Source organism: Notamacropus eugenii, chromosome 5 (assembly GCF_028372415.1).
Source record: "Notamacropus eugenii isolate mMacEug1 chromosome 5, mMacEug1.pri_v2, whole genome shotgun sequence".
In the NCBI taxonomy this organism is placed as follows: domain Eukaryota; kingdom Metazoa; phylum Chordata; class Mammalia; order Diprotodontia; family Macropodidae; genus Notamacropus; species Notamacropus eugenii.
Window position 1 is genome coordinate 415,340,932 of NC_092876.1, and position 26,095 is coordinate 415,367,026.

Sequence of the window (26,095 nt, forward strand, 5' to 3'; positions counted from 1 at the left end):
AGAGAGTCTATTAAACATTAATTGAAATAATTAAAACTTCAGCGACATTGATAACTAGTAATATATAACATAAATCCTCATAGATCATCAGTATTCCTGTCTATTCCCAACAAAAAACAGCAGGAAGAGCTTAGAAAGAGAAATTTCATTCAGGATAAAGATAAACCTAAGTAATTGGAAAACCAATTGCTCATGGGTAGTGCAAGCAAATATAATAAAAATGAGAATATGCTCTAAATTAATTTACTTATTCAATCAAACTTCTCAAAGACTATTTCTTAGAGCTAAAAAAATAATACAATTCATTTGGAAGAACAAAAGTTCTCATCTCAAGGGCAATCATGAAAAAAAGTAGGAAGCTGCGGACTTAGCAATACCACATCTCAGACACAAAGCAGTAATCATCAAAATTTGTTACTGGCTGAAAATAGAGAGGCTCAGTGGAACAGATTAAATGTTCAATACATAGAAAAAATACAGTAGCATGATGTTCAGTAAACCCCAAGATCCCAGTTATTCGAAGAGAAGATATCAATCTTTGGCAAAAGCTGTTGAAAAAACTAGATGGCAGAAATTATATTATAGGCCAACACCTCATACACGCCTCATACTGTATACCAAGGTAAACTCCAAATGAATGCATGTGGTAGACACAAAAAGTTACATTATAAACAAATTAGAGGAGCAAGGAAGAAATTATCTTTTTGACTTATAATAGAAAAATTCATGACTAAACAAGTCATAGCATCAAGCTAAAATGAATAATTTTGGTTTTATAAAATTTAAAACATTTTTGTACAAGCTTATCTAATGTCTTTTATGCAGAAGGAAAATGGGTAATTTGGAAAAAACATTTTTCATAATTTTCTCTGATATCTGATTTATATGCATAAGATTTAAGAGCCATTCTCCAACAGAGATATAAAAGATATGAAGAAGCAGTTTTAATAGTATTTTATTTAATCTTGGCAGCTATATGTCAAGATAATTTCAGCATTTATTTTTGCAAGATGTTGAATTCCAATTTTTTCTCCTTCCCTCCTCTCTCCTTTTCTGAAAATGGTAGGCAATTTGATATAGTTATCATGTAAAAAATATTTCTATATTAGTCACAGTTGTGAAAGAAGAAATAGATCAAAAGAAAAAAGAAAATGAGAAAAAATAAAGTGAAAAAATTATGCTTCGATCTGCATTCAGAGTTGATCAGTTATTTATCTGGATATGGATAGCATTTTCCTTTGTGAGTCCTTTTATTTGTCTTGGATCATTGTGTTGCTGAGAAGAGCTGAGTCATTTGTAGTTGATCATCACATAATGTTGCTGATACTGTGTACAGTGTTTGCCTGCTTCTACTCATTTCACTTTGCATCAGTTTGTACAAGTCTTTCCAGGATTTTCTGAAATCTGCCTCTACATCATTTCTTATTGCACAGCAGTATTCCATTACATTCATATACCACAGCTTGTTCAGCCATTCCCCAGTTGATGGGCATCCCCTCAATTTCTAAACAAAAAGGGCTGCTATAAATATTTTTGCACATGGAGATCCTTTCCCCTTTCTTAATGATCTCTATTGGGACACAGACCTAGTAGTGGTATTTCTGGATCAAAGGGTTTGCATAGTTTGGTTGTCCTTTGGGCATAGTTCCCAATTTGTCTCCAGAATGGCTGCATCAGTTCACAGCTCTACCAATCAATATACCAATTTTCCCACATCCTCTCCAAAATGCATCATTTTCCCTTTTTGTCATATTAGTCAATCTGATAGATATAAGGTGATATCTCAGAGTTGTTTTAATTTACATTTCTTGAATCAAAAGTCATTTAGAGCACTTCTTCATAAGCCTATAGATAGCTTTGATTTCTTTATGTGGAAACTGCCTGCTCATATCTGTGACCATTTGTCAATTGGGGAATGGCTTGTCTTCTTAAAAATTTGACTCAGTTCTCTATATAGTTGAGAAATGAGATCTTTATTAGAGACACTTGCTATAAAGATTGTTTCCCAGTTTTCTGCTTTCTTTCTAATCTTGGTTGCATTGATTTTGTTTGTACAAAACTTCTAAATTTAATATAATCAAAATTGTCTATTTTACATTTTGTAATGTTCTCTATCTCATATTTGCTCATGAATTCTTACCCTCCTCATAGATCTGAAAGGTAGACTATTCCTTGCTTCTCTAATTTGCTTATGGTGTCACACTTTATGTCTAAATTATGTACCCATTTTGACTTTATCTTGGCATATGGTATGAGATATTGGTCTATACCTAACTTGCATCTTATCGTTTTCTAGTTTTCCCAGCAGTTTTTGTCAAACATTCTTATCCCAAAAGCTGGGGTCTTTGGATTTATCAAACACTAGGTTACTATTGACTACTGTGTCGTATGTACCAAATCTACTACACTGATCCTCCACTCTGTTTCTTAGCCAGTACCAGAGAGTTTTGGTGATTGCTGCTTTATAATGTAGTTTGAGATCTGGTATTGCAAGGCCACCAAAAAGCTGTTTTTAAAGGAAGAAATCCATGCTAATAATAACCCTATGGGAAAAAATATTCTCACTAATAATTTTAAACATTTGCAAAGAAATGCAAATTCAAGCAACTTTTGACATTCTACCTCATAACTTGATGACTGCCAAAAATGGCAAAAGAGGAAGTTGATAAATGTTGACAGGACTGTGGGGAAAACTATGCACTGTAACTATGAATTGGTCCAACCATTTTGAAAAGCAGTTTGGAACCATGCCCTCAGATTTTTTTCAACTCTACATACCTTTTGACCCAGATATACTGCTAAGAGATTAAGTGGACCTAAATGTACAAAAATATTTATAGCAGCTCTTTTTGTAGTAGTCAAAAATTAAAAACAAGGTGCTTTCTTCTTACTGGGGAATAACTAATTGGTGGAATATGTGTTTAATGAAATATGAGAAGACTTCTATGAACTGATGCAAAGCAAATGAGTAGAAGTTGGACAGTTTATACAATAGCAGATAAACAACTTTGAAAGACTTTAGAACTCTGATCAACAGAGTGGATAAGCCATGAGTCCAAAAGAATGAAAATAAAACCCTCCAATCACCTTCTACCAAAGAAGTGATGAATTTAAAATACAGAAAGTGTAATACATAACTTGCCTAATGTGGAGATAGCTGCATCTCCAACCGCATGACTGAAGTAATTTCCTTTGATTGGCTGTATCTTTAAAACTGGTGAGACAGAACTGGTGTCTCTTTTTTCACCGTCTTTTCAACTGTAATCCTAGCTATTGTACCCAGAATGGATGCCATGAACTGAACCAGAAAGGTAGGGGGGAGGGACTTGACTTTCCCCTCCTTACTCTTTTGTCCCCACACCCTCTGAGAAATGGCTTGGGGGTTTTGTTTCTGCTTTTTGTTATTTGTCCTCAGTTTCAGGTGTCAGAGGTGATCCTCACAGACCAGGCCAGAATTCAAGCCATGGAGACCCTTGGAGCCAAGATTGTAGGCAGGGTGGTACAGCTGCTAGCCATCTTAGCATGGAAACCCTGAGAAGTAGGGTGCCTGGGACTCAAGCCCAGTGGGGGTATTTGGACTTGGAACTGGGTCTGTGCTGTATGAGAACTGAGCTAAGCTATGAACCTAACCTCCTTCTGTTCCCTAGAGACTGAAGTGGTATAGAAGGGAAGGAGGATCATGCTTCCCGCTTATGGGTGGGGGAGAGGTGAAGGGGAAGAGTATGTTTGTCTATTTATGATTATGCATTTGGAAGTAAATATCTTCTGTATATTTCTCCACTGTGTTACAAATATATATATTGAGGGCTTTATTTTTCATGATTTTAGAAAAAATTTTGCTTAATGGAGGGAATATTGAGAGGGGTAGATTAATAAAATAAAATAAAAATAACAAGAAATGAATGTATTATATTACAAAAAGCATTAGTAAAAATGTTAAAAGAAGCTAAAAAAAGAACATTTGGCCCCTTTCTGTTGAGGAGAACAAGCTGTAGTTAGGTTCTGAAAATATTCATTTAATAACTTAGCTTTATTATTTCAACATTTTTGTAACAAATAAACAGCAGAGGATAACTTATTAATTGATAGCCAAAAGTGCTTATTTTTAGAAACCAATACTATTGGCCTTAAAGATTGTACATATTCTCCTATTACTTCTACCACCCTCTTCGTTATTTCCCTGACCCTCAGTTTGGTAATCAGTGTGATGAAAACAGGGATATGATTACTATATCCATCTTGGCATTCCATTTTGTTCTTGGTAGTTCTTGACTTCATTCTATGATAATTTCGCAAGCCAGGAGTAAAGAAAAAGGAGATTTTTTATCTTAGTGACCATATACCTAGATTAACAGCTTCTTGTACTCAATGTTGCCTAATGGTAGAAAATTTTCTGTCTCTGAGTGTGATGTTCATTACTAGCCCCACTGCTCTTTATGTTCATTTCCTGCCCCCCTCCCCCATTTGCCATGAAACCTCCTCTCTGGGTTCCATTCATTTCCACCCTTCTCCAGTACGTTGCCCCCTATTCCCCTTCTACCAAGACAGAATGCTATCAGTGAAGGCATGATACTCTGAGAAGTAGTGGTTTTTCTGAGCACCAAATCCCTGCAGATTATATATATTTAATGTCCATATCTCCCATTATGGATTCTTTCCCCCTCCATGGTAGTATTTTTCAGTAGAATTCCTCCCAACACTGAATCAAGTTTTCCTTCTTCCTTTCCCCCATTTAAATCCCCCCCCCCCTTTTGCTATTCTCCATAACTCTTTTTCTTCTAATGTGACTAAAGAGTTATTTTCCCTTCACTGTTTACTAGTGATCTGATTATGGTACATCACATATTCCCTTCTACCCTTCCTTTTTATGTACCATCCCATGCTGTAGTTTATCCCACAAAAAAACCAGACCATTGTTTTACCCACAGGCAGGGTCTTGTCAGTGTTAGTCTATGGTCCTTAATCTCCTCCTGTACTTTTAGAAAAGATCTTTTAGTGGCCCCATTCTTGTTGTTGCTGCTTTTTAGCACCATAGGTGTTGTTCTCTTTTTTCTCTGTTTTTTTTCTGGAATAACTTGGTTTCTCTATTTAACGTTCTTTTGTTTTTATTGTCTGGGATGTACTAAAACAAACAATCAGAGCATATTTAGTGTTCTTTCTAGGAATGCTTCAAGTGCCTCTTTTTTATTGATTATCTGTTCTTTTTCATTGATGATTAGGTTCAGGTTTGCAGGATATGCTGCCTTATGTTGCATTTTTTGCTCTTTGTAATACATTATTCCATTTCCCTTCTAGATTTTCTGGTGAGTACACAATAGTCTTGTATTATTCAAATTTTCTTTCCTTTATATTTGAAGATCTTTTTCTTGTCCCTTGCAGAATTTGTTGCTTGTCATTGAATTCTTCAATTTAACTACTATGTGTCCTGGGGTTGCGGCATCTGATTTTATTTTCTAGAGGTGAACAATGGGTCCTTTCAGCTGGCACGTTGTTTTCTGTGTTTAGAAGTTCTGGGCTTTTGTATGATTTCTTGCGATTTAGGTTTCTTGTGTTCTTTTTGAACACCTATGATCTTATGTTTTCTCTATGGATCCTCCACTCGGGATCAATATGTTTTGCTTGTATGGAGAATGTGTTTTCTTTGAATGTGACTGCTTTTTGCTTTTCTTCTTCCAGATTGTTTTAATTCCTATTTATTTGCATTCTCAATCAGTTATTCTCTCTTTTGTTTCTCTTCAGAGATTTGCTGTCATGAATTCAAGTTGTTCTATTCTGTCAATTATTTCTTCTCTATAGGCTATAAATTCTGCCTTCATCATTCTTATTTCTTTCTTGAACCATTCAGGAACATTCTCTTGTGGTTCCATGCTCTTTTGGGAATCCACAGGGTCCTCTGCCTCACTGAATGTTGATTCGTTTTCCTTTGTCATGTAATATTTATTCAGAAATGTTTGGACTCATTTAGATGTTCTAAATGAGTCATCTCTTGTTGTATTATTAATAACTTTCCTATTGTTTTATCTGCTTGGGCTCAAGGTTTGTTTTTTTTTTTAACTGAATTTTCCTCCTGAGATATTTCATGATTGTAGTCTTTTTTTCCTTATATTCCCCTATTGCTCAGTTTCTGATGCTTTCCCTTTTGATATCAGTTTCCTTGAGGGCTGGACTTTACAGCTGTCTCTGCCTCCTTCCATTCTGGGGAATTCACCAGCCTCACTATATCCAAAATGATTTCTGAGGGGATGGAATTGGCCCCTATGTGAATGTCAGTCCCCATTCCTTCACACTTGGTACAGTCCCCTCCACAAACTAGCATCCTGCTCCAGTTACCTCTGTTCCTTACTTTTTAGTGGCAAGAGAATTGCTCAGTAGATTTCAGAGCATAAGTCCATGGGGCTCATTTTGCAACCCTTTCAGAGAATGGGCACTGTTGGGGAAGGAGGTACGAAGTGAGCACTTAGGGAATAGGGATTAATGTCCTCTGCTGTTGATTCATCATTGTTATTATCTCATTAGGGTTCTTAGTATCTCAGCCTGTGGAGATAGCTGATTTCATAATTCTTATTTAGGAGAGTTTTGAGAGTTTGTATCAGAGAAAATGTCTAGTCCTTCATCTTGTTGGTCACATGACATTAATCGGTTATATTTTAGTGATCACATTTTGGTGCTTTTCCTTGATCTTTCTTGGAGTAGTTATACCATGCCTTACTTTCTATATCTGTAAGACAGATCTACAATTAATGTACCTGTTGTTCAAATTTTTTTAAAACGAATATTTATAAGTGCGTTATAGGCTTTTAATTTATATTATATTTTAGACTATAAGCAAACATGAAATTTCTGAAAATAGAAAATAATAATGCAGATGGCATATTGGTGAAAAAAAGGGGAAGGAATTTTTGTTGCCAAATATGTCTAAAGACATAATATTCAACTGTCCCACTGATATAAACACTCTAAAAGCTGTCTTCTATAAATGCTGTAATGAAATGTGTTGGAAGCAGAATCTAAAGATTTGTAAGTCAGCATTTTTGATTAAGAAATTCTGACACTTGAGAAATTAAGGTGTCTAAAGGTCTGTCATTTGTCATTTGAAAAGAATAGCTGTTTTTTCTTCATGTCCATGAGTCCTCTTTTTGTGAGTGCCGATTTCCTGAGCAGTCGGAAATATGAAATCAAAGTGTCTCAGTGCCATAGCCAGATCTTTTGATCTGAGTCAACAATAAATTAGGCTGATAATGATGGGAGTTATTGAGAAGGGATTTTGCGTGTGCATATGTGTATGAGCCTTTCTGACATCAGAGGAGCTGTTCACAGTAATAGTAATAATAATTGTAACAATAATTGATTAAGGTTTGCAAAGCACTTTCCATAAATCTTCACAACCACCTGTGAGGTAGGTGCTACTATTAACCTCATTTTACAAATGAAAGGCCAGCTAGCTGACGTTTGAGTTAGAAGTCAAGCTCGGTGTTTCTTGACTCCAGTTCCAAGTCTCTGTTCACTACGCCCTATTTTCTTTCTTACTGACTTTGTAAGTGTCAGTAAGTTAACATAAAGCTTTTTGGTGTGATGAAGCTGCCCTCAGCTGACATGTTTGAAAGAAAATTGAGATCTGTAACCCATCCAAAGGAGATGGTTTTTTTTATAGGAATCATTTGGCGAAGGACATTGATATCCTAATTCTCCATTCTGGATTTATTAATATCCACCATAAACAAAAACCTAGGGGGCAGAGCCAAGATGGCGGAGTAGAAAGACGCACATACACATAGCTCCGAACCCACAACCCATAGAACATCTGTATAAAGTAACTCACGGCGAATTCTGGAGCAGTGAGGCCACAGAACAGTGGAGCGAAGGAGATTTCTGTTCCAGAGGGACCTGCAAACCTCTTGCAAAAGGTCCGTCGCGCTGCAGACGTGGAGCCCAGCCCAGCCCTGCCGTGGCCGCGGCACCAAGAGGAACAGATCCGAGCAGGCTTCAGGGACGGGATCTCCAGCGGCCGCGCAGGTCCCTCCACCCACAGGTGACGGGGGTCGGTGAGAGGGTCTCTTTGGCGAGTCGAGAGGGGAGTGGGGTGCCCCCATAACTCAGGCCCCTTCGGGAGGCAGAAGCTGAGGCAGCGGCAGACCAGGGCTCCCCAAGCAGGCAGGAGCCTGGATCCATTGTTGAAGGTCTGTGCATAAACCCCCTGAGGGAACTGAGCCCGAGAGGCGGCCCTTCCCCGACCTGAGCACCTGAACTTAATCTCACACTGAATAGCAGCCCTGCCCCTTCCGAAGCCCTGAGGCTTGGGAGCAGCATTTGAATCTCAGACCCCAAGCGCTGGCTGGGAAGAACAGGAGGCGAGGTGGGTGTGAGGAGAATATTCAGAGGTCAAGTCACTGGCTGGGAAAATGCCCAGAAAAGAGAAAAGAAATAAGACTATAGAAGGTTACTTTCTTGGTGAATAGGCATTTCCTCCCTTCCTTTCTGATGAGGAAGAACAATGCTTACCATCAGGGAAAGACACAGAAGTCAAGGCTTCTGTGTCCCAGCCTACCCAATGGGCTCAGGCCATGGAAGAGCTCAAAAAGAATTTTGAAAATCAAGTTAGAGAGGTGGAGAAAAAGCTAGGAAGAGAAATGAGAGACATGAAGTCAAAGCATGAACAGCAGGTCAGCACCCTGCTAAAGGAGACCCAAAAAAATGCTGAAGAAAATAACACCTTGAAAAATAGGCTAACTCAATTGGCAAAAGAGGTTCAAAAAGCCAATGAGGAGAAGAATGCTTTCAAAAGCAGAATTAGCCAAATGGAAAAGGAGATTCAAAAGCTCACTGAAGAAAATAGTTCTTTCAAAATTAGAATGGAACAGGTGGAGGCTAATGACTTTATATAAACCAAGAAATCACAAAACAAAACCAAAAGAATGAAAAAATGGAAGAGAATGTGAAATATCTCATTGGAAAAACAACTGACCTGGAAAATAGATCCAGGAGAGACAATTTAAAAATTATGGGCCTACCTGAAAGCCATGATCAAAAAAAGAGCCTAGACATCATCTTTCATGAAATTATCAAGGAAAACTGCCCTGAGATTCTAGAACCAGAGGACAAAATAAATATTCAAGGAATCCACAGAACACTGCCTGAAAGAGATCCAAAAAGAGAAACTCCTAGGAACATTGTGGCCAAATTCCAGAGTTCCCAGGTGAAAGAGAAAATATTGCAAGCAGCTAGAAAGAAACAATTCAAGTATTGTGGAAATACAATCAGGATAACACAAGATCTAGCAGCTTCTACATTAAGGGATTGAAGGGCATGGAATAGGATATTCCAGAAGTCAAAGGAACTAGGACTAAAACCAAGAATCACCTACCCAGCAAAACTGAGTATAATACTTCAGGGAAAAATTGGTCTTTCAATGAAATAGAGGATTTTCAAGCATTCTTGATGAAAAGACCAGAGCTGAAAAGAAAATTTGACTGTCAAACACAAGAATGAAGAGAAGCATGAAAAGGTGAACAGCAAAGAGAAGTCATAAAGGACTTACTAAAGTTGAACTGTTTACATTCCTACATGGAAAGACAATATTTGTAACTCTTGAAACTTTTCAGTATCTGGGTACTGGGTGGGAGTACACACACACACATGCACACACGCACACACACATAGAGACAGAGTGCACAGAGTAAATTGAAGAGGATGGGATCATATCTTTAAAAAATGAAATCTAGCAGTGAGAGAGAAATATATTGGGAGGAGAAAGGGAGAAATGGAATAGGGCAAATTATCTCTCATAAAAGAGGCAAAGAAAAGACTTATTAGTGGAGGATAAAGAGGGGAGGTGAGAGAAAAACATGAAGTTTACTCTCATCACATTCCACTAAAGGAAAGAATAAAATGCACACTCATTTTGGTATGAAAACCTATCTTACAATACAGGAAAGTGGGGGATAAGGGAATAAGCAGGGTGGGGGGGATGATGGAAGGGAGGGCATGGGGAGGAGGGAGCAATTTGAGGTCGACACTTATGGGGAGGGACAGGATCAAAAGAGAATAGAAGTAATGGGGGACAGGATAGGATGGAGGGAAATATAGTTAGTCTTATACAACACAACTATTATGGAAATCATTTGCAAAACTACACAGATTTGGCCTATATTGAATTGCTTGCCTTCCAAAGGGAAGGGGTGGGGAGGGAGGGAGGTAAAGAAGTTGGAACTCAAAGTGTTAGGATCAACTGTCGAGTAATGTTCTTGCCACTAGGAAATAAGAAATACAGTAAAGGGGTATAGAAAGTTATCTGGCCCTACAGGACAAAAGAGGAGATGGAGACAAGGGCAGAGAGGGATGATAGAAGAGAGAGCAGATTGGTGATAGGGACAATTAGAATGCTTGGTGTTTGGGGGGGGGAGGCGATAAAAGGGGAGAAAATTTGTAACCCAAAATTTTGTTAAAATGAATGTTAAAAGTTAAATAAATAAATTAAAAAAAAAATAAAACAAAAAACAAAAACCTAACAACTCTATAAATAATTTCCTTGTGTGGTGGTACCACTCTTCTCACTTTTGTAGATCATTTGACAACAATGAATGCTTTGTCCAGGTGGCCAGAAAATGTTGTGGGCACATATGAATTGAGTTGGCCCTGCTTGTAGAGTCAATTGCTTCTAAGCTGTTTAGTACTGCTGTGATGCAATTACTTAAGCCTAACTATAGAGAACAATTTGCCAGAGAGCCATGTTGCAAATGACAGATGTAACTGAGAATCTGTCTGTTTTATCAGAGACTTTTGTCAGTAATACCAAATGGCAGCGTTAGCTCTGGAGAGGGCATCTGCACAATGAAACTCTTTCATTACATTGTTAAAATTACATCAGTTCTTTGTAATTCTGGTAAGAATTCTATTATACCTTCTATTCAAGATCATTAACCCAGGCAGGAAACTAGAGTATTTTTCCCGTTTCAGAATTATAGACTTGGAATCACTGTCTGAGAAATTAATTTGCTAATAAACTGTCCACATCAGTGGTTAACAAGGTTCACAAAGAACTTGACAAGAAATAAGAATTACAATGACCATAAGCATTTCTGACAGTGATAAAACTCTGTTATGTCTGACATTTGACAGATTGGTCTACCAAAACATGAAATGGCCTTGAGGCTAAAAATGTGCATTGTTCCATGTGGTGATCTTATTAGTACTTCTGCATTATGATTTGTTGTACAAAGTGTCAAAGTCTTAAGAAAAAAATGCATTTTTCCTGAAGTGAGTGAGGCCTAGAAGGATCATAAAGTAATCTTTCAGTTGTGTAGGTGAGTGCTGCTACTGCAAATGATAACTTATTTTGAGGAATGTATGATAGTTTACATAATGGTAAATGTAAATTTAATGCACTCTAAATGGTTTCATTGTAACTGATAAGCATTATGTTAAATATTGAGTACAGCTGGAATAGCCTCTTCCTTGCCCCAAACGGCTTCACTGCCGTGTATGTTTTAGTCTTGCCTGACTGTCCATCCCTTTTTAGTCACCTTTATTAGTAGGGAATTATGATTTTCATTATAGCTAGCTTGGGCTCTTGGTGAGGGTTAATTTTTATGAAAAATTATCTCTCAATTTATCTGGGAGGCCTAAATTAAAAAAGAAATAAACAAGTAGAATACAGTGGCTTTTTTATGTTATCTTATTAAATCAAAATGATAAGCAAAGGGCTTTCAAGAATATTACTTATAATAGTCACAGGGTATTCACATAGTATTCACAAAAGTGGATAAAAATCTAATTATCCTAAATAAATGGATTGCTGATTTCTGTAAGATTAACATACATCATCAACAGCATTAAGACTTCTCAGTTCTTTAACTCAGAGTGCTGTGCATGATATCAGATCAGATATTGTCTTCTATAACTGACAGAACTGTAACTAGCTAATTTCATGTCCCAGACAGAATGGAAAATTGTGCACGCACAAGTTTATAGTAGTCAGGGATACTTAGGATGGGATAAATGTGTAATACTCCTTAGATTTGCCAGGGAAATAGAAATTCTAAAGATCATTACCTGCTGGAATCTTTCAGCATTTTCCTCATTGAGTTCTCAGAATTAGTCCTTCCTCTGGACTGATGTAGCCAGGTTTGGCTAATAAATCCTACCCTCCAGTTATAAGAGAAAAAGCCTAAGTGACACCTGAGGGACAAGAGGGAAGCTAGGAAGGGGGCCTACCCAGCATTTGTGGGAAACCTGGTGCTAAATAATAAATACACAACCTATTTCTGGATCTGGGTCTCTCCCTCACTTTGCATTTGTTATGCTGTATCCGTGGAGTTTATACTCTAAAAGGGGAAAAAGACATGTATACAAATAATTGTTACTTCTTCAATAGTTCAATATTTATGATTTCATCTAGGTGTTCTTTAAGAGTTTGTAAAGTGTTAGAGGAACTGGATTTAGATGTTACCTCAAATACTACATGTATGATTTTGGGCAAGTTACTTAGCCTCTCCAGGCCCAGTTTCCTAATCTGAAGATCCATTGAAAAGATTGGACTAGTTGAGCTTGGAAGTCTTCCAGCTTTACATCTACAATTCTAAGTTTTGGTTGTAGAAAAGTTTATCACCCTGAGACTGACTTGGTCGTAAATCTTTTTAAATTTAGCTAGGTTGTCCTTGGATATTGTCCATCATCATTAAGCCCAAGATCTGCTAGAACTTACACAGCCTTTGACCTTACCTACTACTTTCTCCACGGCACGTTAAAGCAATGGAATTGTACTTTAGTAGAGCACATTTAACTGTAATGCACAATAATATCAGTGCATTAGAAAAGTACAGTCAAGGAAACAGATTTTTAAAAATCAGTTGGCTTTATCCCAGCTAAAGAATTTAGTTGTGAGGGCTTCTTGCTTCTTAAGGTGTTTCTCTATCTTTTGTCTTCTGTGTGGTATTAGGATATGAAGTAAGAATACTGATGAAATGTTATCTTTTAAAAAAGAATGTGATGCCAGTGGAAGGAATTATAACAAACCCAAAGATATAAAGTTATTTTTGAGTTCAGCATTTTGAAATTATATGATCATCAGTAACTTCTGGTGATAAGATTGCTGATTAATATTCAGAATATAGTTGAGTTTTTTCTTATTTCTCACTTACAACTTGTGTTACCAATTATGGAATTAATCTTTCTTTTGTAGAAAAAAGGAGACAATTTCTTTAGTTATAGAAACTTATATAAGGTTGCAAAAGAATTCGTGTCATATCAAAAGTTTGAACTTTTTTATTCTGTTTAGATCCAGATGCAGAAGTATGTCTTCATGTTCTTCGTCTTATCCAGTCTGTGGTTCTGGAAACAGAAGTCTTCTCCAAATTAGCATCACAGTTCCGTGACTCCATGCTCCTTCAGCATATCATAACTACATCTCAGAGTCAAAATTTCAACCTGCGAACACTAGCCCAAGAACTCTTAGAAGACTTTAAAGTCCTAGAATTTGAAGTGTAGAGATACTTAGAAATTGAGGTATTTTGGCTATGGATGTCATTGTTTTTGATTCCCCCCCTTTGCATTTGTTATGCTGTAACCATATTTTTCATGTGGTAAAATACAAATGACTAGAGAGGGACATAAATTTATATGTGAGTCTGGATTAAGTTCCTCATGGCAGAATATAAACATCTAAAAATAGTTGGATGATTCTGCCAAAGGCATCTCAAGAAGGCATATCTTGTTCATTTCTTGAATTGTTTCTGGATATCTGAACATCTTAAAAGTGGTATTTCTTGAAGTGAATAATTCACTAAATTTCACTAGGTTTTCATTATGCCTTTTGTTTCTCAACATATCACCTAAAAATGAAAAATGAAATAGCTATGTACCTCATAGGTCAGCATTTTCCTTGGGTGCCTTTAATGTGAATCTGAGTGTGTGTGTGTTTGTGTGTGTGTAAAGAAAAGCAAAAACAAGCCACTTCAGTGCACTTTGAGTGATTATAGTCTTAAAAAATAGTAGCAGTTGATTATTGAAATTTTTTGGTAACTCTCTTATTTAAGGACATTTCATGTTTTAACCCTTTATTTGTTTTCTAATGCATCTGTTGATTTTTTTTAATAAATGAAAACTAGAAGGTTGGTATATTTGTTAATATCTATTAATATAATATAATAATCTATCTATTGCTAAACATAGACACTATCATCTATTTAGAGCAGGGTGGGGGACCCTTGAAGAAAAACGAGAAAGTTTTGAACAACTGCTGAGGGGAATGTGATAGAGTCAGTAAGGGAAGAGTAAATGGATGGCTATTAAGTGGATCCAGCTGGCTTGGGTGTGTGTGTATGTGTGTATGTATCTATTAGTAGATGGTCTGATACTAAGTATGAGGCACTAGGCTAAGTGTTTTGCAAATATTATCTCATTTGATCCTCACAACAACTCTGTCAGATAGGTGCTAAGGTACACAGAGACATCAGGAAACTGTGAGTCTGAACAGAAGTGGGTATTACCACGTGACCCAGTAACAGAATGGCAAAGGCAGGCCAGTAAAGCCCTTTCCTTAGTGGAATCTGGTACCAATGGTATCCTTCCATATTGCTAGTATTACCCTATAGTCATTGAACCACTCATCCCCAAAGAGGGCTTGGATGGCAATGGCATTGTTGAGAGGTAGTTTATTTTCTGGTGACTGGGGAAAGTGAAAGTGTCTACCCAGCTGCTTCAGAAGAAGCAGACAGTCCTTCAAAAACCTCTAAATGGACAAAGATTTGGTATTCCTTCCCCACACCCAGGGATGATGAGATTCTTTCTGGCTTTTGATCAAGGTACATAAGGTGAAGGGCGAAAGGCAGATTCAAAGCAGAGTAGCATAAACTATATCATACCTAAGGGGAACTTCACAGATAGCCCATAAAGGAGAGAAAAGGCCTTTTAGCAATCAGGAGCTGTTACCCCTTTACTGCATTTGTCCTCTAAACTTGAGACCACTTTTACTGGGACTCTGTGTGTAGTATTGGGAGACTGTATCACAGGGGGGAGGTGTGTGAGTGTAGGAGTGTGTGTGTGTGTGTGTGTGTGTGTGTGTGTGTGTGTGTGTGTGATTTTATCAACAATGACTATACCACCTAGGATTGCTGTTATTTAGTAGTTTCAGTCATGTCTGACTCTTCATGACCTCGTTTTCTTGGCAAAGATACTAAAGTGATTTGCCATTTCCTTCTTCAGCTCATTTTGCAGATGAGGTAACTGAGGCAAACAGGGTTTAGTGACTTACCCAGAGTCACACAGCTAGTAAGTATCTAAGGCTGGATTTCAAGATGAGTCTTCCTGCCTTTAGGCTCAGAACTCTATCCACTGTGCCACCTTGCTGCCCACTATATAAGTACATACCTCTAGTTAAGTCTGACTAATTGATATCAACTGATAATTATTGGCAGAGACACACTGATGAGAGTTTTTATGCAGTACCATTAGTAAAACCACCCCTCACCTCCAGGGTTGCCACAAGAGTCCCCATGGGGGATGTGAAGCAGCTGAGCTTTGAGGATTCTATGCCAATATGAGGGGGCTTGGGAGAGTAACCCTGGAGCACTTGCTGCAATAGCTTGAGGAGATGTTAGGGTTTTAAAAAATTGAGGAAGACCTGGGGATGTTTGTAGGAATTAGAAAAGAAACCAGTAGAGAGAAATTAAAGATTAAAGAGAGGAGATGATTTAAGGGGCAATATGTAGGAAGAAATGGGATGAAATAAAAGGAACATGAAGAGGGACATGCTCCTGCCAGAGCAGACCAAGGAGATCCCCCTGATTATCTCTCCCCTCACCATTACACCATCCTAGAGATGTTTTTTTTGAAGGATGTACAGGAGTAAGTAGAATTCAGGAGAACTTAGGTTCATTTGGCCTTTAGCCTCCACATCCTGCACTCTTGAGTTATGCTATAGACCCTACTAATAACTAAAAGTTCATGCTTACATTCTGCATATTATTTTGGTGCTGAACCAGCTCAAAGACCTCCAAAGCAGAAGAGATTTTTATATCCCTCAGGAGCTTGGTAGTAAAGGACTGTCTCAGCTGGCTTTCTTTTCATTTTTTCCTCCTGAAACTAGTTCTCACAGAGTAGAACAATATATCTGAGCATGTGACTCAAAGTTGGGACTTTATCACAGTTTTAAGATGAATCTCTAATGTGGGCTTATATAGTACATATGTTTTTTAAAAAAAAAAAAGACAGTAGCTGGAGGAGCCCAATTCCTAAGAATTAAACACAAAATTAAAATTTAAGAGTGACTTCCTTACCTCTAGGGAGATAGGGGAAAGTGAAGATATAGGGAAACAGAAGTAGGAGCAGAACTCTGGATGAATGGTACATGCCCCCCATACAGTGGAGTCATCCCTACACAGATGGAGAGTTGGATTGGAGTGTAGCTTGATTAGACCATCCAGTTAATGGAAGGGAATAATATGAAATAAGACTGGATAAATAGTATCCCTCCATATTGTGGTGGGCCTTGAATGCCAGGTAGAGACCTCTCAACTTTAATCAGTAGGAAGTAGGTAGTCATTTTTGAGCTGAGGAGTGGCATGAGTAGATTTTTGCATAAAAAACCCATAACAGTGATTGTGTTTAATTCAATGTGTTAGAAGCTGGAAAGATGAAAATATAAGTAAGACATTGGTTCCTATCCACACAGAACTTGCATGAAAAAAGAAATGAAATAGGGGAAATAGCATAAATTTTATTAATATTTATTAGCATGAGGTAATATTTATTTATCTCCAGAGGCAGAAAAATCTGGCCCTGAAAATAAGGAGATCTACAAAAGAGAGAATATGTTCAGATGTTTTTGGTCCTTAGAACACTGAATAAAACATTTACAAAGGTTTTTCTTTTTCTCTCACAACAATTGTATTCAGCCACAAGCATAGCTTAGATAATGTTTATAATCTCTAACACTTTAAGTCATTTAAGTCTTTTAAGCTTAGATGAAGATGTGATAGTTATAAATTATTCTAGGTATAATTATGCGTCTAACTAGTGAGAGTCTAGTCCCTAGCATGTGCACAGTATCCACATGGAGACTTGGTGACCCTGCCTGGAAATGTAGGATCCTTTCCCTCTCCGCTTTAGAGCATGTGTAGTAAACCTGTTACTATTTCTTGTTGGCTTAAACCAAAAATCCTTTTAATTGACTGATGAACTAGAAGTGATTATGCATACAAAAACTAAAAAAACCTGACTTGCTCCTTTTTCTCTGGTGTTGAACAAGTCAAGATCTGTTGTAAGCCCAGTGGTAGGCAAAGAGGTGGCAGCCATAGCCTACTTTCTACCTCCAGCTCCCTTATCTCCCCACTTGGTTGACATGTGGATGTGAAAACATGACACTACTGTTTCTTTTGTCTCTGCAATATTTCTTCTTTCCTGATTTAAGGTGAATGAATATTAGAGAAAGAACAAACATGTTATGTTGCTGTGAACTTCAAAAGGTCAGAAAAGCCATCAGAGGTCTGTTGACTGGGGACAGTAGCAAAGTCAAATGGTAGATACAATAGCCAAGCCTAGTAAGGAGCCAGTCCTAAGGAATGACTTATTTGACCAAGACCAATGGTAAATCAACCCAGAAGCCAAGACACTCTGTTGTGCAACCAATGGAAAAAGTTCCATCACCTTTGCCAAATCTAGATGTGACTTTGTTGAGAAAGTGTTTTTTAGCAGTTTTGTGTTCACTTTAAGTTTGAGCTCACTCTTTAATAGTAATTTAAATGGGAAGATCTTTTGTATTCATTAATAGGCCTGCTTAAATCATATGGAAACCTAACTCACATGTAGTGGGAGGAGCTTACTGAATGGGTGGAACAAGAAGGGTGAAGCAGAACTGGGAGGAAGTTGGTAAGAGAAGTTAGGGTGGAGGAGAGAAAATGAAGGCAGGCCACAGGCACAGCTAGTCTCCTGAGTGTTTACTTGTGGCGAGGCCCTGGGGGGTGGGAGTGTGTGTGGAAGGTTTAGGAATGGCTATGTTAACTTGTATTGACTTCTTGGTTACTATGATGGATTTGGCTTTTTGGTGTTGGGATATAACTTTCTGGTGTTTGCCTTCTACATGGAGAATCTATTATACTTTGTGATTTAGAACTATGCTGGCATATTCATGGTTGCCCTCAGTGCTGTGAATATTGCCTTGGTGATACACACTCTCCCTAGGAATTGAAATGGTGAGGAAGAGTGTCCTCTTGGTTTAGGATATTGTTGTACTTGGGTCCTTGCTATACCTTCACAGTCAATATCTCTTTGTAAAAGCTAATTGATGCTAATTGTTTAAGTGACATTGGTTAAAAGTTATAAGGAGGGATTCACTGAATTGAGCACATACTTTCCAACCATCCACCAAACCCATCAGAGTTATTATCCCTGGAACCCAGAGAAGAGAAGCATCCAAGCTCTGAGGACCCAAGTTGCTAGTCCAAATTTGTGTCAGGAGGGTGATCTCAGTGGCTGTATTTTACAATATTTTAAGCATTTAAGTATTGCCAGGCCTAGAGGCCTGTGGGCTACCCGAGTCTTCTTACCTCACCTCCCGAGGTCTTCGGTTGGCCAAACCGGATGCTCGTATGAGAGAAAGGACGTTCCAGAGTCGAACAAGGGTTGAGCTTTATTTCAGGGTCTAGTTACAAGTGCAGGGGAATACTTCCTTAGGAGGGAAAGAGAAAGATCTCCCAAGGAGGCAAAGATCTTACAATAAGAGATTGGAAATAGAAGTGTAAGTGGGGAGAGAGGGGGAGGGGAGAGAGGAAAGAGGAAAAGCGGAGCCTTGTTGTCCTGTCCGCTCCGCACCCCTCCCGCCAAGAGAACTTTCAGGCTTTCCTGATCCTACTTAAACTCTCCAGCAGCATAGTTTGCATCTGAATACCATGCTGTTAGATAACAATAGTGTGCCCAGATCCGGGACAATCTTGAGGGCGGGGAGAGCTCTCTCCCATCACGTTTCTCACGGGAAGAGGCGGAAATACACGAGATAGCTCGGTTCACCTCGATTCCCAGTCGTTTCCTGGGGGGTCTCATGAGAACTCTAAGATTTAGAAGTTCCCACCTTTACCCGCCCGAGACTGTCCACGTGGAATTGAGCTTCCGTCCCCAGCATCTCCCCCTTTTTGTTTTGCGCTGCGCGCACATGGCTCTAGAGCAAACAGTGGCTGGAGGCTGAGTGGATTAGGAAGGCCTTTGGCATATGAGTACCCCGCAACAAGACTTCATTTACACAGAAATCTGCAGCTAGCACAACTGACAAAGAGAGGCATCAAATAAAACAAAGATGAAGCTAAATGGCTGAGTTACAGCAAGAGAAAGGGCAATCACTAATTCCAAAGCATATTCTAAGAGAAGCAGCTAGTGCTGGCGCCTTACACATCACCACCCCCTCAGTCATGCAAATGGATCTCAACGGCCAAGCCTGAATGGCCAAGCCTGTGGTATTCAGGCGAAAAGTTGGTCATCTCCCGAAAAGTTGGTCACCCCTTCCCCCCCCAATGTCCTGGGTTTGTGATATCAAAGTCCTCCTTCAGCCGCTGGAAAGAGATGCCTAGATGGAGTGGTCAGCGATGTTGGGATGAGTGCTGCTTCCTCTTTGGGCAGCAGGGTTAAAGCTGTCATCAGCAGACTCAGGTGGTGCATGATCCTTCTCCGGGGTCTCCGGGCTCTCCGGGGTCTCCGCCTCCTGCGTCTCCGCCGTCTCCGACATCGGTTTACACCTATGGATCCTTCTAATGGGAATCCACGCATTCCCTTTTCCTGTGGAGACACAAACATACCCTGGACCCCATATTAGTATCTTATACAGACCTTTCCATTTCCCTGAGGCCATATCCTTTACCATGGCCCATGTGTCCTTATTTCCAGCCTGGGTATTACTTTCCTTGCGGGGTTGTCTTGGAATAGTCACAAAATGTCTCATAGCTGGAGTAGTATGTGAGTTTTTTGAGATATGCAAAAAATTGTGTGTATACACAGCTGTATCAAGCTCTGATTGTGTTAGGCGACCTCTTAATCTCCCCCTTTTTTGTTTAGCGAGAATCGCCCTTAAGGTGAAATTGATAAGGCTGCATACTGGCTGTTTATTTTGGTATAGCTGCTGCCAGGTGCTCACAAATGCTTGATTAACATCTGTAAGGAACCTGAATTTCCCGGATTTTTTCTTTATAACAAACACAGGAGCATTCCAGGGTGACTGTGATGGCTCTATATTTCCTTTTTCTAATTGCTCCTTAACCAATAGTTGTAGTGCCTGGAGTTTTTCTGGAGTCAGGGGCCATTGCTCCACCCAAATCGGGGTGTCTGACTTCCAATTCAAGGTGGGGACTCCAGTGCAACAGCAATGGCCCTTACTAAAAATTTGATAGCTTCATCCCCAGGTGGCTCATGATGTCCCTGCCCCAGATGTTAAAACTAAGTCCTGGAATCACCAACGGCCATACGGTCCCTTGGCGATCCTCTGCCTCCCACTTTACTGGGTGCATTGTCTCTAAGGTATTTTGGGACCCTCCTATTCCCCACACTGGTCTCTGGCTTTCTTTAAGCTTCCAGTGCCGGGGTACTGAGCGACCGCTAAGGCAGGTCCTATCCGCTCCAGTATCAAGGAGGCCAGTCATGGGAATTCCATTGAGCCAGATTGTACACTCAGGTCTATTCTGTCCTATTTCCTTTAGTAACTGGATTTGAACTGAGTGCTTTAAGGGAAGGGCAATAGCTATGGGAAGCTGATCCTGGCCCCTCCCTGCACTTATTTCTTTCTGCCCAGGGGTAAGGCAGGCTCTGGCTAAGCTCTTCCAGTCATTAGAAGTCAGAACAAACTGACCACTAAGAGTCTCAAGCATGGCTATGACAAAGGGTGAATTAGGGCCGTGCTTGGTACAAGCCTCTTTGAGAGTTGCTACTCTCTTCCACTCTATGGGTATGTGGCTCCTCCGAACCCCACCGGGGACACTGGGGTCCACTATTTCTAGCACAGGAAATGTCCCTACGTCTTCTCCATTCTCTATAGCCTTTCGTATTCCCTTTTCCAAACTGGACTGTGGCCCTAGACTGTCTGACCAGTGGAGCATGCTATAAGGAGGCGCAGAGGGAAGACACGGCGTATGCTCCCCTGCTTCGCCTTTCCCATCAGCTAGATGGAGCTCCGAACCTATTTTTTCTCTACACTCCTTAACTTTCTGCTTACCAGGGTTCTCCCCTCCCCTCTCTCTGCTTCCACTCTCATTCCAATCCCGCCCTGGCCTCTCCGGCCCTTCCAAAAGCCTCTTAATTACACCGTATATCAGGAAATCTAAATCCTCCAGCTCCCCGGGGCATTCTTGCTCATAAGCTGTCATTTGTTCTCCGACCGCTCCCCATCTTTCTCTTGATATTCCTGTCTGCTTGAGCCAAGGAGAAACTTTCCAAATCCTTTTACAAAATTCTCGGAGGTCGTTTAACTCTATAGTGACCCCCGCCTCCCTGCATTCCCTGTAAAGTATCTCAGCCCAGACCTCCTGTTCCTCTGGCTTTATTACTGGCAATTGATTCCCCATCCCTGCCCTTTTCCCATGGGTGTGGGAAGCTACTCTCACTCTTTCTCTCCTTCCGAATCTAGGATTCGGGACTTGCGTCTTTCACAGCCCCTTCCGGGTGTTCCCAAAGCACCCAGGATATCTGCGCTCCCAGTCCTCTGTTTGGGGCGCCAACTGCCAGGCCTAGAGGCCTGAGGGCTACCCGAGTCTTCCCTTACCTCACCTCCCGAGGTCTTCGGTTGGCCAAACCGGATGCTCGTATGAGAGAAAGGACGTTCCAGAGTCGAACAAGGGTTGAGCTTTATTTCAGGGTCTAGTTACAAGTGCAGGGGAATACTTCCTTAGGAGGGAAAGAGAAAGATCTCCCAAGGAGGCAAAGATCTTACAATAAGAGATTGGAAATAGAAGTGTAAGTGGGGAGAGAGGGGGAGGGGAGAGAGGAGAGAGGAAAAGCGGAGCCTTGTTGTCCTGTCCGCTCCGCACCCCTCCCGCCAAGAGAACTTTCAGGCTTTCCTGATCCTACTTAAACTCTTCAGCAGCATAGTTTGCATCTGAATACCGTGCTGTTAGATAACAGTAGTGTGCTCCAATCTGGGACAATCTTGAGGGCGGGGAGAGCTCTCTCCCATCACGTTTCTCACGGGAAGAGGCGGAAATACACGAGATAGCTCGGTTCACCTCGATTCCCAGTCGTTTCCTGGGGGTCTCGTGAGAACTCTAAGATTTAGAAGTTCCCACCTTTACCCGCCCAAGACTGTCCACATGGAATTGAGCTTCCAACCCTAGCAAAGTATAGAACATTGGTTCGATTACTTTTCAAAGGAGTATATCTGAAGTGTTGCTATGTGTATGTGTGTGTGGGTGTCTTTTTGGTGTCTTTCACTACCTCTGCCACAAACCAATTCTATAATATTTACAGGGTTCCTAGTTTACATGATCACTGGACCCAATTGTCTCAGTGTCTTATTCCAGTTGAGAGCTGTATGTTTCCAGCAAGTCTCCTCCTGAATATGCCAGAAATATATTGGAGCTTACAAAATGTGTAAGTCCAGAATTTATCTGCCAAATTGATTTTGCACTTCATGGGACTGAGACCATTGTTGGGAAGCTAATCACTGGAGCTTTACTAAAGTAGCCTTAATAAAAGCAGAGTTTATTATTTGTAAAGGTGTTCACTATGTGTGTTCATTGTGGAACTGGTGTTTGGTGGGAAGGAAGTCAAGTCTTGGATATAAAGCTTAGGATCCACCTCTCCCCTCAGATGAAACAGTGATCAGAAGTTAGATTGAACCTGAAAGTAATATTCCCCAAAATAACAATATTTAAGGGAGCAGATAGATATAATTCTATCCCAGTACTACCTCTCTCTGAATCCTCTGGCCCCAACCTCCTGCTTTCCTTCCTTCCAGGAATGCAAGCAGGGTAGGGCAAGGAAAGGCTAGAGTTATCATTTCTGCCTCCTGTTAAACCACACTACTATGTGTAGTGGACAAGCCACATGAAGTGGAGAGCCCTCAGAAGCCATGTGAGGCCTTGCTACGAAGAATCTGATAAAAAATGAAGGAAGAATTGCACTTCTAGATCTCAAACTATATAAAACAGTGGTCAGAAGAGACTAAGTCAAGGCGATGAATGAGAGGAAACATTATTGCCTATGTCACCAGCATACTTCCTCCACCCTCAAAAAAAAAATCCAATTAGAAAATGCGCTAGACTGAATTCTGATTGGGAAAGCCAAGAGAAAGTTGCAGTGAGTCACTTTTCCACTTTAGGAAAGCTTGGGAAAACAGACAGTATCTGCGGACAGTTGGGAGATGATCTGGCCAAGAGTGCTCATTGCAGCAGGAACAAAGAGCATTCCATTGCTCAGGGATATAAAGGGGGCTGATGCAGCACACTCAGGCAGGAAGCACCAAAGCAGAAAAAAATTCCAAGGAATCTCTAGACTAGTACTAGATACAGGAACAGATGCCATCTGGCAACTCTATGACCCATTACTCAATTCTGGTTCATAGATCCAGACTGGAAAGGAGAGGTCTGGTCACCTGAAGCTACTGATTGTATCCATATCTCTTAAGGACTTGAAGATGAAGTTTTAAAACAAATGCCTTTGCTTGTTTCATCTTCCCCTTTCCATTCCTGGCTAGTAATAGATACTGTAATATATTTTGCTCATTTCGTGCCTTCTCATTTTTTGCCTCAAACATAAAGAGGCAAAGGGTAAGCTAAATTCCTTAAAGATTAGAATAGAGCAGATGGAAGCTAATGACTTTATTAAAAATCAAGAAATTATAAAACAAAGCCAAAAGAATGAAAAAATAGGAGACAATGGGAAATATCTCATTGGAAAAACAACTGAGGGGGCAGAGCCAAGATGGCAGAGTAGACAGATGCACATACACATAGCTCCAAACCCACAACCCATAGAATATCTGTAAAAAAGAACCCCTGGCAAATTCTGGAGCGGAAGCCACAGAATGGTGAAGCAGAGGAGATTTCTGTTCCAGAGAGCCCTGCAAACCTCTCACAAAAGGTCCATCGCACTGCGGATGCGGAGTTGAGCCCAGCCCTACCGTGGCCGCCCAGCGCCGAGAGGAGCAGATCCGAGCGGGCTTCAGGGACAGAATCTCCAGCGGCCGCGCAGGTCCCTCCACCCACAGGTGACGGGGGTCGGTGAGAGGGTCTTTTTGGTGGGTCGAGAGGGGAGTGGGGTGCCCCCGTAACTCAGGCAGCGGAGGCGGGAGCGGACCTGGGTTCCCCAAGCAGGCAGGAGCCCAGATCCATTGTTGAAGGTCTCTGCGTAAACCCTCTGAGGGAAGTGAGCCCGTGAGGCGCCCTGCCCTGACCTGAGCACCTGAATTTAATCTCACACTAACTAGCAGCCCTGCCCCCACCCAAAGCCCTGAGGCTGGGAAGCAGTATTTGAATCTCAGACCCCAAGCGCTGGCTGGGTGGATCTGGAGGCAAAGTGGGTGTGAAGAGAATATTCAGAAGTCAAGTCACTGGCTGGGAAAATGCCCAGAAAAGGGAAAAGAAATAAGACTATAGAAGGTTACTTTCTTGGTGAACAGGCATTTCCTCCCTTCCTTCAGGGAAAGACACAGAAGTCAAGGCTTCTGTATCCCAGCCTACTCAATGGGCTTAGGCCATGGAAGAGCTCAAAAAGAATTTTGAAAATCAAGTTAGAGAGGTGGAGGAAAAGCTGGGAAGAGCAATGAGAGACATGCAAGTGAAGCATGAACAGCAGGTCAGCATGCTGCTAAAGGAGACCCAAAAAAATGCTGAAGAAAATAACACCTGGAAAAATAGGCTAACTCAATTGGCAAAAGAGGTTCAAAAAGCCAATGAGGAGAAGAATGCTTTCAAAAGCAGAATTAGCCAAATGGAAAAGGAGATTCAAAAGCTCACTGAAGAAAATAGTTCTTTCAAAATTAGAATGGAACAGATGGAGGCTAATGACTTCATGAGAAACCAAGAAATCACAAAACAAAACCAAAAGAATGAAAAAATGGAAGAGAATGTGAAATATCTCATTGGAAAAACAACTGACCTGGAAAATAGATCCAGGAGAGACAATTTAAAAATTATGGGCCTACCTGAAAGCCATGATCAAAAAAAGAGCCTAGACATCATCTTTCATGAAATTATCAAGGAAAACTGCCCTGAGATTCTAGAACCAGAGGGCAAAATAAGTATTCAAGGAATCCACAGAACACTGCCTGAAAGAGATCCAAAAAGAGAAACTCCTAGGAACATTGTGGCCAAATTCCAGAGTTCCCAGGTGAAGGAAAAAATATTGCAAGCAGCTAGAAAGAAACAATTCAAGTATTGTGGAAATACAATCAGGATAACACAAGATCTAGCAGCTTCTACATTAAGGGATTGAAGGGCATGGAATAGGATATTCCAGAAGTCAAAGGAACTAGGACTGCCAAGCCTAGAGGCCTGTATTGGGCTACCCGAGTCTTTCTTACCTGTCCAGGTCTTCGGCTGGCCACGCCGGATGCACGTATGAGAGAAAGGACGTTCCAGAGTCAAACAGGGGTTGAGCTTTATTACAGGGTTTCGGTTACAAGTGCAGGGGATCTTCTTTCTTAGGACGAAGAGGGGGAGATTTCCTAAGAAGGCTAAGCTTAAGGGATTGGAAGTAGAAGTACAAGCGGGGAGAGAGGGGGAGGGGAGAGAGGGAAGAAAAGAAGCGGAGCCCTACTTTTCTCTTTGGCTCCACACGTGCTAAGAGAGCTTTTAGGCTTCCTCAATCCTACTTAATCTTCAGCCACACAGTTTGCATCTCAATACCGTGCTGTTAGGTAACTAGGTGTGCTCCAATCCAGGACGACCTCGAGGGCAGGGAGACTCCACCCATCAGGTATCTCCGGGGGAGAGGCGGAAATACCCGAGCTAGCCGAGCTAGCTCGGTCTGACCTTCTCGAACCCCCGCTGTTCATGGAGGGCCTCGTAAGACTCTAAGATTTAGAAGTCCCACTTTTACCTGCCCGAGACTGTCCACACGGAATTGAGCTTCCAGTCCCAACATATCCCCTTCTTTGTTATGCGCGGAGCGCACCTGGCTCTAGAGCAAA

The 26,095-nt window shown here is 40.5% G+C and overlaps 1 protein-coding gene across 2 annotated transcripts in view; it reads left to right on the plus strand.

Annotated features, from left to right (window-relative positions):
• HSF2BP (heat shock transcription factor 2 binding protein) overlaps nt 1-14,108 on the plus strand; it is a 99,700-nt gene extending 85,592 nt beyond the window's left edge. For both annotated transcript variants that reach the window (XM_072614833.1, XM_072614834.1), the window contains exon 8: nt 13,274-14,108. In XM_072614833.1, the coding sequence (XP_072470934.1) occupies nt 13,274-13,482 (209 nt within the window). In that variant the 3' untranslated portion in view covers nt 13,483-14,108. The remainder of the gene's footprint in view (nt 1-13,273) is intronic.
• Nucleotides 14,109-26,095: the final 11,987 nt, after the last annotated feature.